General features: G+C 42.1%; 1 protein-coding gene across 1 annotated transcript in view; it reads left to right on the forward strand.

The window, feature by feature from the left end:
* The window catches only part of LOC309525778 (uncharacterized protein), a 242,351-nt gene extending 234,867 nt beyond the window's left edge, over positions 1–7,484 (forward strand). The window contains exon 5 of the mRNA XM_082211320.1: positions 2,075–7,484. Coding sequence (XP_082067446.1) covers positions 2,075–3,518 — 1,444 coding nt within the window. The 3' untranslated portion in view covers positions 3,519–7,484. The remainder of the gene's footprint in view (positions 1–2,074) is intronic.
* Positions 7,485–12,042: the final 4,558 nt, after the last annotated feature.

Below are 12,042 nucleotides of genomic sequence, written 5' to 3' on the forward strand. Positions count from 1 at the left end.
TCCTCCTCGATTCCCGGGGGGGAGCAGACCTATGGCAGCCCTACCTTCTCAACCTTCTTGATATGGTCCAAAGGGAAGCAGAGTAAGATTTTTGGCCCCAGCTTGGCCCTAGGAGTTACCGGAAGGAGGCGTACAAAGACTCCATCCAACATGTTGCAATGTATTTGGACCGATAGAAGCTCCATATAAAGCACTCAGGAGTCCAGCTGTATTTTGTTTCCTGCTTAGCAGGGGGTTGGACTCGATGGCCCTTGTGGTCTGTTCCAACTCTATGATTCTATGATTCAAGGAGGGCTTTATTCCAGCTGCAGTCCTGCAGCATCATAAAGTACCATAAACGAGCCTTCCTCCATACGGGGGAGAAGCCAGTGTGGAGAAGTCAAGCATACCTCTGTATACTAGCTGGCTATAGACCCATTAGGCAGCGCACCATCTCTTGGGATGCTGACTCACCACATGAAACTGAGTCAACATTTCCACTTAGCTTAGTGTTAACTCCTTGATACCCACAACACTCCAACACAATCATCTTAAGGACTCCACTCCCGATTCGTGTAGCGTTTACTGCTTAGCCTCTTCTTTTCCTGAAGATATTCACGCAAGGCAGCAGAGGTTTAGAATCAGAGTTTTCCTTCTGCTGCTTGGCCTCCCTTCCCAGGTTGATGAGCCCCTCACTTCCCTCTACGGCACTTGCATAAACCACCTGCTTGACTGTTGGAGTCACTATTGGTCTCGTCTGCTCAATGTGCCAGAGCCTGTGATCGCATGCAGTGAAAGTCCCCGACTCACCAAGGGATTGAGACCCATCAGTTATCCTTAACTGGTTTAGTTGGCCTGTCAAAGCTTTTCCTGGGTTGTGTGTGCTGTTGCATGCTGACAGCTTCTAGGACCCACAGGTGAGAGTACAGGTTGGGGATTAATGGTGGACCAATCATCCCAGAAGGAGCCCTATATGTCTCCCACAAGAGGTACTTTCCCAGCCCCAACACCCCATGACATAATACTATTAATGTATTTGATATCTCAGGAATAAATTTGTGTCTCCAGCAATAAAACTACAGTGGTACCCCACAAGACGAACGCCTCGCGAGACGAAAAACTCGCAAAACGAAAGGTTTTTTTGTTTTCGAGTTGCCTTGCAAGACGAATTTCCCTATGGGCTTGCTTCACAAAACGAAGCTTGCCTCGGGGACAGCGGGTCTTCTCTTTTGAAGCAAGGGGCGGCGGGGAGATCGCTTCTCCCGGTGCTCCGAAGCGGGGCGGGGGGGCAGGAACACCTTCCCCCACCGCCCCGCTTCAGAACGGTGCTCCGAAGCAGGCGGGGGGGGCGGGAACACCTTCCCCCACCGCCCCGCTTCAGAACGGTGCTCCGAAGTGGGGCGGGGGGCGGGAACACCTTCTGAAGGCTGGCGGGGGGCAAAAGTCTTTGTCCCCCCTGCCTGCCTTCCCAGGGGCTTTTAAATCGCCCCGGACAGCGGAGAAGTCCTCCGCTGTCCCAGGGCGATTTTAAAATGCCGCCCGCCAGCAGCGTTTTTTAAAATGCTGGAGGTGGGAAGAAAAGCCCTTGTCCCCCCCCCAGCCTTCAGAAGAGGTCCGGGGACCTGGTCTGAAGGCGGTTTCCCTAGGAACGCATTAATTGATTTTCAATGCATTCCTATGGGAAACCGTGCATCGCAAGACGAAAAAACCGCAAGACGAAGAGACTTGCGGAACAAAATAATTTTGTCTTGTGAGGCACCACTGTAATAGCTTCATCCTATGAATGAATCAGTGCTAAATATGGAAGGCTGAAGTTTCCATTAAGTACAGTTATATATTGATGTTTAGTATTGAGCTTCTTCAGTGTGACACAGATTCCGCATTGAAATAGAGGAGGTACGCCCAGGAGTGAGGCAAATGGAGAAAGGACAGTGAGAGAGGCCTGGGCAGAGAATTTACACTAGGATAGTCCAGTGTCAGAAAACGGGAACGAGGTCAGGTGGCACATCATAATTATAAATAGTAATTGGAATGAGTGGCAATTGAACTTGATGTGTGTCATATTCCTTTGTTCTCTCCCTTGATACACCAGCAGGATTTTGTCTCCCTGCACTCTGAAGCAGACGATGGAGAAGACAGGCAAGAGTTCTGGGGGGGCATCTGTAAATTCAAAAGGAATAATGAAGAAACCATTTGAATGTATAGAGTGTGGAAAGAGCTTCTCTCATAGTGGGAAACTTCGACAACATCATCGAACTCACACAGGGGAGAAACCATTTGAATGTATAGAGTGTGGAAAGAGCTTCAGTCAAAGGGGACACTTAAGACAACATCAACGAACTCACACAGGGGAAAAACCATTTGAATGTATAGAGTGTGGAAAGAGCTTCAGTCTAAGGGGAAACCTTAGAATACATCAGCGAACTCACACAGGGGAGAAACCATTCAGATGTATTGAGTGTGGAAAGAGCTTCTCTAATAGTTGGAAACTTCAACGGCATCATCTAACTCACACAGCGGAGAAACCATTCAGATGCATGGAGTGTGGAAAGAGCTTCAGTGATAGTGGACACTATAGAGAACATCAACGAACTCACACAGGGGAAAAACCATTTAAATGTATAGAGTGTGGAAAGAGCTTCAGTCAAAGTGGACACTATAGACTACATCAACGAACTCACACAGTGGAGAAACCATTTAAATGTATAGAGTGTGGAAAGAGTTTCAGTCAAAGTGAGAAACTTCAACAACATCATCGAACTCACACAGGGGAGAAACTGTTTAAATGTATGCAGTGTGGTAAAAGTTTTAATAAAAGTGGACACTATAAAGTACATCAGCGAACTCATACAGGGGAAAAACCATTTGAATGTATAGAGTGTGGAAAGAGCTTCAGTCAAAGTGGACACTATAGACTACATCAACAAACTCACACAGGGGAAAAGCCATTTAAATGCATAGAGTGTGGAAAGAGCTTCAGTCAAAGTGGACACTATAGACTACATCAACAAACTCACACAATGGAGAAACCATTTGAATGTATAGCGTGTGGAAAGAGCTTCAGTCAAAGTGAGAAACTTCAACAACATCATCAAACTCACACAGGGGAGAAACCGTTTAAATGTATGCAGTGTGGTAAAAGTTTCAATGAAAGTGGACACTATAAAGTACATCAGCGAACTCATACAGGGGAAAAACCATTTGAATGTATAGAGTGTGGAAAGAGCTTTGCTGATAGTGGGAAACTCCGACTACATCATCAAACTCACACAGGGGAAAAACCATTTGAATGTATAGAGTGTGGAAAGAGCTTCAATCTAAGTGAAACCCTTAGAAAACATCAGCGAACTCACACAGGGGAGAAACCATTTAAATGTATAGAGTGTGGAAAGAGCTTCAGTCAAAGTGGACACTTAAGACAACATCAACGAACTCACACAGGGGAAAAACCATTTGAATGTATAGAGTGTGGAAAGAGCTTCAATCATAGTGGACACTGTAAACGACATCAACGAACACACACGGGAAAAACCATTTGACTGCATAGAGTGTGGAAAGAGCTTCAGTTGAAGTGAAAACCTTAGAATACATAATCAAACTCACACGGGAGAAACCATTTAAATGTACAGAGTGTGGAAAGAGCTTCTGTCGAAGTGGACACTATAAAATTCATCAACAAATTCACATGGGTGAAACACTTTAAATGTAAGGAGTACGGAAAGTAATGCGGGTAACATCTTAAAATAGTAGAATACAAGATGCAGTGTAATGTTAGGGAGGGGTGTGTCATCTGGAGAGCTGGTGGTGAATAATGGTGGGCTGAGTGTCACATGGTTTTTGGTCTTTGGTGGAGAGATTGGAAATGTTCATGTGGAGGTGGAGAAGGACAGTTTGATAGACCTTCTTACTCAGGAATTTGCTGATTTTTGGGACTTGCAATTGGATCAAGATGATTTTAAAATTGTGACTGCCTTTAGACTCGGAAGAGGAGGGAGGAAAAAGAAGAATAGAATAAGAGACTGTTTGATTACCCTCCGATCTAAAGAAGAAAGAGACAAAATTTTGGGCTGCCACTATCAGAACCCTCTGGTAATACTACAGTCAAGAGTAGAGATCTTTAAGGCCATTCCGAAATATCTTTTGGATCTTAGGTTGGACTACAGTGACCTGGTTGGCTTATTGAGAAAGAACAAAATCAACTTCAGGTGGGAATTCCCCCAAGGCCTATCCTTCAAGTTCAGAGGAAAGAAGATAAAGATAAAATCAGTGGAAGATAAAGCTAAATTTTTGGACAAGCACGGAGACGATTTACAGAAGGAGCTGGGGCAAAAGCCAGGAGTATCGGACAGAAGACCACTTGATAGAGGACTAGAACAAAAAGCGCTGGAAAAAGAATCACCAATACTGGATGTAGCAAACCTATCCTATGGACTGGACAATTTAGTGAAACCAACAGAAGAAGAGCAACTACAGGGTGCACTTGGAGGAAAATCAAAGTAACCACATCATGGTACTGCAAATATTAAGCTGGAACATTAATGGTTGTAACTATCCCGAGAAAAGACGCAGAGCCTTTCATTTATTGAAAAAGGAACAGTTGGACTTGATTTGCCTACAAGAAACACATGTGACTAGGCTACATAGGAAAATTCTGAGTAATAAAAGATTGGGACCAGAATTTATTTCATCAGACAAAGTTTAAAAAAGAGGAGTAGTAATCTATGCAAAGGAGAGCCTATCACCGAAATTTATATTTAAAGACGATCAAGGAAGTCTTGTGGCAATTGAAATTCAATCACAAGGAGAGAAATTTCTAATTGTAGGCATTTATGCACCAAATGAGGGAAAATCGGAATTCTTTAAGAAGCTGCATGAGACTCTGTTGGACTATATGTATCTGAAGAAGTGTGCATGCACACGATAGCTCATACCAAGAACTAACTTAGTTGGTCTTTAAGGTGCTACTGGAAGGAATTTTTTTATTTTGACTATGGCAGACCAACACGGCTACCTATCTGTAACTGGATATATGGATTACAATGTAATTTTGATGGGGGACGTGAATGGAGTGGTTTCTACAAATATGGATAAGGCACAGAGACAGGTAGTCACCAAGGATGGAAGATTACCAAAATCTTTCTTTGACATGACTGACAATTTGGACTTAATTGACACTTGGAGATTGAAGAACCCTCTGGGAAGAGAGGGAACTTTCTTCTCTGAGGCTAAAATGACATGGACAAGAATTGACCAAATCTGGGCAACTAGAGGGCTGGCTCCAAAGATCAGAAAAGTGGAAATTTGCCCTAAAACTTGTTCCGACCATAATGCTGTGAAGATGGAAATGAAACTAACACCAATTGGTTCCTTTAGATGGAGGATGAATGACACTTTGTTTAGAAATGAAGAAGTGACCAAGAAGGCCCAAAAAATCTTGAGAGACTATTTCGAGATAAATATGAACACCACGGTTGAAAAAAAGAGTAATTTGGGACGCAAGCAAAGCGGTTATGACAGGTTTCTTGATACAACAGAATGCAATCAAGAAGAGACTCCAAAATGAGAAAAAAGATAAAATTCTGGAGAAAATAAAGGAAGGAGAAAAGAAATTCAGAGTGAAACCAAAGTTGCAGGAGATCCTGAAATAGATAAAGCTATATCAAGTACAATATACAAAATTGATGAATCAGGAAATAGAATGGAAAATTAAACAGATGAGACAAAAGACGTTTGAATCGGCAAATAAATGCGGGGAACTACTGGCTTGGCAAATGAAAAAAAGACAAAAACTCAATACTATTACAAACTTGGAAGTGGAAGGAAAGAATATACAGAATCCAGTGGAGATAAGAAAGTGCTTCCAGAGGTATTTTAAACAACTATATACACAGGAGATGCAGAAAGAAATAGACATTGACTGCTTTTTGAAAATAAATGGATTACAAAAAATCTCTCAAGAAAACAAGTTAATGTTGAACTACAAAATAACGGATCAGGAGGTAGAAAGGGCCATTCAGAACATGCAATTAGGTAAATCACCAGGACCGGATGGTTTGACTTCAAGATATTATAGATCCATGAAAGAATGGCTAGTACAACCTTTAAAGGAAGTCTGTAATGAAATATTGGAAGGGAAAAGGGCACCAGTGTTGTGGAAGGAAGCCTATATTACACTTATACCGAAAATAGAATCTGAAAAGACACAGTTTAAGAACTACTGCCCCATATCTTTGCTCAATGTGGATTATAAAACTTTTGCACATATTTTGGCTAAAAGATTAATAAAGGTGTTAGCAGAAGAAATTCATAAAGATCAAGCGGGCTTTCTCCCGGGCAGACATTTGTCTGACAATACAAGGAACATAATTAATATTTTAAGAGAAATTACAAGTGAATATCAACACTAAAGCAGTTTTTATATTTGTGGACGCAGAGAAAGCCTTTGACAACATTTCTTGGAGCTTCATGAAGAAAAATCTACAAGGGATGGGGGTTGGTCAAGGGTTTGAAAATGGTATAGGTGCAATTTATTCAGAACAAAAGGCTAAGTTAATTGTGAACAATGTAGTGACAGAAGAATTTAAGATAGAGAAAGGAACATGACAAGGTTGCCCAATCTCTCCATTGCTTTTCATATCGGTCCTGGAGGTCCTTTTAAATATGATTAGAAGGGACCAATTGGTTAAAGGTATACAAGTCGGAGCTAAACAGTACAAGTTGAAAGCATTTGCTGATGATTTGGTATTGACATTACAGGAGCCAGAGTCTAGTACTAAAAGAGTACTGGAAGTAATTCAAGAATTTGGCCAGGTAGCAGGTTTTAAGCTGAACAAAATGAAAACTAAGGTGCTAGAGAAAAACCTAACAGGGATTGAGAGAGAGAGGTTCCAGAAAGAGACAGGATTAACATTGGTTAAGAAAGTGAAATAGTTAGGGGTTAATATGACAGCTAAAAATGTGAATTTAAGGATAACTATGAAAAATGTTGGACGGAAGTGAAAAAGGGTTTAGAAATATGGTCAAATTGAAGTTATCAATGCTGGGCCGAATTGCTGCGATAAAAATGAATGTATTGCCTAGAATGCTGTTTTTGTTTCAAGCATTGCAAATTATTGATAAAATGGATTGTTTCAAGAAGTGGCAGAGAGATATTTCTAGATTTGTCTGGCAGGGCAAGAAACCTCAAATAAAATTTAAGATATTAACAGATGCTAAAGAAAGAGGTGGATTTGCCCTGCCAGACTTTAAACTTTATTATGAATCAGCCGCTTTTTGCTGGCTGGGAGAATGGTTGCTTCTTGAAAACACTGACGTGCTGGACTTAGAAGGTTTCAATAATGTATTTGGATGGCATGCATATTTGTGGTATGATAAGGTCAAAGCACATAAAGCATTTAAAAATCATATTGTCAGGAAAGCTTTGTTTAATGTTTGGACAAGATATAAGGATTTGCTTGAAAATAAAACTCCAAGGTGGCTGTCTCCAATGGAAGCGAAGGCTCAGATCTCAGAAAAAACTCAATATGGAGGCCAAATGGCCGAAATATTGGGAAATATTGGAACAAGAGGGAGATAGATTGAAACTACAGAGTTTTGAAAAACTAAAAAACAAAGTGTGTGATTGGCTCCATTATTATCAAATAATGGAGGCATATAATCTGGATTAAAAAATTGGTTTTCAGGTGGAAAAATCAAAATTGGAAACACAGCTGTTAGACCCCAAAAGTAAGAATTTGTCAAGAATGTATAACTTGCTGTTGAAATGGAACACCCAGGATGAGACGGTGAAATCAGCTATGATTAAATGGGCACAGGATGTTGGGACATAATATTATGATGGCTGACTGGGAACAGTTATGTACCACAGGTATCAAATTCACGGCATGTAATGCCTTAAGAGAGAATATAATGAAAATGATCTATAGGTGGTACATGACACCAGTCAAGCTTGCAAAAATTTACCACTTGCCTGATAATAAATGTTGGAAATGTAAAGAGACTGAAGGTACATTCTTTCACCTTTGGTGGACATGCCCAAGGATCAAGACCTTCTGGGAAATGATCTATAATGAAATAAAAAAGGTATTTAAATATACTTTTCTGAAGAAACCAGAGGCCTTCCTCCTGGGCATGGTCGGCCAATTGGTGCCAAAGAAGGACAGAACTTCCTTTATGTATGCCACAACAGCAGCAAGAATACTCATCGCAAAGTATTGGAAGACACAAGATCTACCCACTCAGGAAGAATGGCAGATGAAGGTGATGGACCTCATGGAAATGGCGGAAATGACTGGCAGAATCTGAGACCAGGGAGAAGAGTTGGTGGAAGAAGATTGGAAGAAATTTAAAGTTTATTTACAGAAATATAGTAAAATTAAGGATTGTTAGAAGGAGGCTGGAATGAAGTTATGTGACTTTAGCAGAATATTATAAAGGATTTAAGTAAAAATAGATTGTTGAAGGAAAGAAGGAAAGGTAAAGTTATATTAAGATAAATTAATGGGAAAAAATATGGGAAAGATGGAAAGGATTTGCTGAAATAGCTAATTGAAGTAGAATACAAAAAAGGGAGGTGTGAGGAGGTCAAAGAAACAAGTAAATGAAAGTTAAGTTATGGAAGGTTCGTTGTATTTTTGTGTGTGTGTGTGTTTTGTCTAATTGTTTTTATTTTTTCTGTTTTTCTGTTGTTGTCTCTTTTCTCTATTGTATTGTTTAAAACTTTAATAAATATTATTTTAAAAAAGAGGAAATGTTCATGTGTGTGTTAAATGCTTCACTGTAAGCTCCTAGCCCATTATCCCCCAAATAACAGACACAGGGGAGAAACCATACGGATGATGATTATGTGGAAACATGTTCAGGCAGGTCCCAAACTTGGAATGCTAAGGGACAACTGTGGGAATGTTAAGGATAGTAGGAATGGATATGTTGAATAAGTGATATTCTTCCTTCACTCACGCTAGTGAGTGATGTAGCAGAGCAGTTTCCCCTCAATATAGCAGGAAGATAGTTTGCAGATTGATTTGAATCTCTTTAGTTAAGACATCCAATCTGGCTTGCCCATGTGGATTATTCCTCGTGCCCCCAGTCTTTCCTTAAAAAGTAACAAAAAATTACTCACATTTCAGTTCACAGTTTGATCCCTGAAAGGCCGGCTTTACTTTAGCATTAACATTAAGCATTAACATTAAGCATTGTTAGGTGTCATCTTCGTTCCGGAGCTGACAAAGGCTGGGAATCTAAAGCAGGCAAAGGGAGATAAGGACACTGGAATGGGAGAGGGAGGAGGGGCAGCCGAGTGGCATAGCTTCAGAGAACAGAGAGCAAGCAGCAGATACCAATCTTAGCTCAGAGACAGAAGGAGAGAGGCCAGGAATGTTGTTGTTGTTTAGTCGTGTCCGACTCTTCGTGACCCCCTGGACCAGAGCACACCAGGCACTCCTGTCTTCCACTGCCTCCCGCAGTTTGGTCAGACTCATGTTTGTAGCTTCGAGAACACTGTCCAACCATCTCGTCCTCTGTCGTCCCCTTCTCCTTGTGCCCTCCATCTTTCCCAACATCAGGGTCTTTTCCAGGGAGTCTTGTCTTCTCATGAGGTGGCCAAAGTCTTGGAGCCTCAGCTTCACGATCTGTCCTTCCAGTGAGCACTCAGGGCTGATTTCCTTCAGAATGGAGAGGTTTGATCTTCTTGCAGTCCATGGGACTCTCAAGAGTCTCCTCCAGCACCATAATTCAAAAGCATCAATTCTTGGGCAATCAGCCTTCTTTATGGTCCAGCTCTCACTTCCATACATCACTACTGGGAAAACCATAGCTTTTACTATACGGACCTTTGTTGGCAAGGTGATGCCTTTACTTTTTAAGATGCTGTCCAGGTTTGTCATTGCTTTTCTCCCAAGAAGCAGGCATCTTTTAATTTTGTGGCTGCTGTCACCATCTGCAGTGATCATGGAGCCCAAGAAAGTAAAATCTCTCACTGCCTCCATTTCTTCCCCTTCTAATTGCCAATGGGTTATGGGACCAGTGGTCATGATCTTCGTTTAATACCATTGACCACAACAACCTCCTGAAACGTGTAGAGGAACTGGGAGCTGGTGGCACTGTTATGCAGTGGGTCCACTCCTTTCTCCTGGGTCGTATCCAGAAGGTGGTCTTGGGGGATGAGTGTTGGACCCCTGGGCTCTCACTTGTGGGGTGTCACAGGGTTCCATCCTCTTCCACATGCTGCTGGGAGAGATCTTCAAGGGGGTGGGATGGGTGTTCATCAATATGTGGATGATACCCAGTTCTACCTCTCTTTCAAATCGGAACCAGTGAAAGGTGCTGAAAGTCCTGTGTGAGTGTCTGGAGGCAGTTGCAGGATATATAGCGGCTAACGGATTGAGGTTGAATCTTGACAAGACAGATGTACTGTTTTGGGGGACGGGGCAGGCAAGATTGGAGAATTCCTGGTCCTGAAAGGGGTAACTGTCTACCAGCTGCCTCTGGTATGCAGGCTGAGACCCTACCTGCCCGCAGACTGTCTCACAGAGTGGTGCATGCCCTAGTTATCTCCCGCTTGGACTACTGCAATCCGCTCTCCGTGGGGCAACCTTTGAAGGTGACCTGGAAACGACAACTAATCCAGAATGCTGCAGCTAGACAGGTGACTGGGAGCGGCCAAGACCACATAACAATACCAGTCTTGAAAGACCTACACTGGCTCCCAGTATGTTTTTGAGCACAAATTAAAGTGTTGGTGATGACCTTTAAACCCTTAAAGGCCTCAGCCCAGTAGACCTGAAGGAGCATCTCCACCCCCATCGTTTTGCCAGGACAATGAGGTCCAGCTCCGAGGGCCTTCTGGCGGTTCCCTCACTGCGAGAAGCGAGTTACAGGCAACCAGGCAGAGGGCCGTCTCAGTAGTGGCGCCCGCTCTGTGGAAAGCTCTCCCATCATATATGAAAGAAATAAACAACTATCTGACGTTTAGAAGACATCTGAAGGCAGCTCTGTTTACGGAAGGTTTTAATGATTGATGCTTTCATGTATTTTTAATATTTTGTTGGAAGCCACCCAGAATGGCTGGGTTTAATAATAATAATAATAATAATATTGAACTAATTCTTCAATCGTGCTTTTGGGGAGTCTTCCCGCAAGCAGACCACTGTGTACACAAGGGTTTCACAAACCAGGGTTTCCATCTCTTTTTGGAAGACGAGTGCTAAAGACATAGGATCTCAGTTGGATCTCAGTTCTCTTCCATCGATTTCCCATTTTGTCTTTCATATCAGTCATATTAATTAATTTCCATTATCCTGAGTGTTGTTAAAATTACATCTTTCCCTCCCTCCCATCCCCGATTTGCGTCCCTTCCCAATGTATGTCCAAAATATCAGTTCTTAGCCTGGATTCCTCACGTCCGAGGCTCTCCCATCTCTCACAGTCCCTCTCCGCCGGTCTTGTTGGTAATCCTCTATATCTGTCATCAAATCCCGAAAGAGCTCTATCACAATCCATCCATAGTCTCTTACGTACAACTGCTGAGGAATTTCCACAAGGCATGGATCTTTCAGATCATAGTCCAAGTCAAAGTCAGAGTCAATGTGGAGGCCCCAATTGTATTTCTTTATTTTAAATTCTTGAATTCCATAAGCTTCCAGGGCCTCCACTTTCGTCTGTTGCATCTTTCGTAGATTTGTTGTAGATTTAATCCAATAGTCTCCTTGCTTATATTCCACAGATGTCAAATTCTGGTTCGTATCTTCCAACTTTACTTTCTCTTTCTCTTGTTTTGTCTCCTTCTCTCCAACCGTCACTTGAAGTTCAGCTGTGGGTTCTTTCTCATTCCAATCCTCCTTACAGTCAGCAGAGCTATTTGTTTCTGTAGTGAAGGTCATTATGTGATTACTCATCTCTGAGATATGCTCTTGTAAGGTTCCCACCAGTGAAAACATCCTTTCGATTTCAGCCAGTATCTTTCCATCCACAGCCATTGTAATTCCATGGAATTCCCCCTAGAGGGAATCTGATTCTTCAACGTTACTCTCTCCAACAGTCCTCTTTCTTATTTTTATTACTTTG

Source organism: Podarcis vaucheri, assembly GCF_965113315.1.
Source record: "Podarcis vaucheri genome assembly, chromosome: 2".
Lineage (NCBI taxonomy): Eukaryota > Metazoa > Chordata > Lepidosauria > Squamata > Lacertidae > Podarcis > Podarcis vaucheri.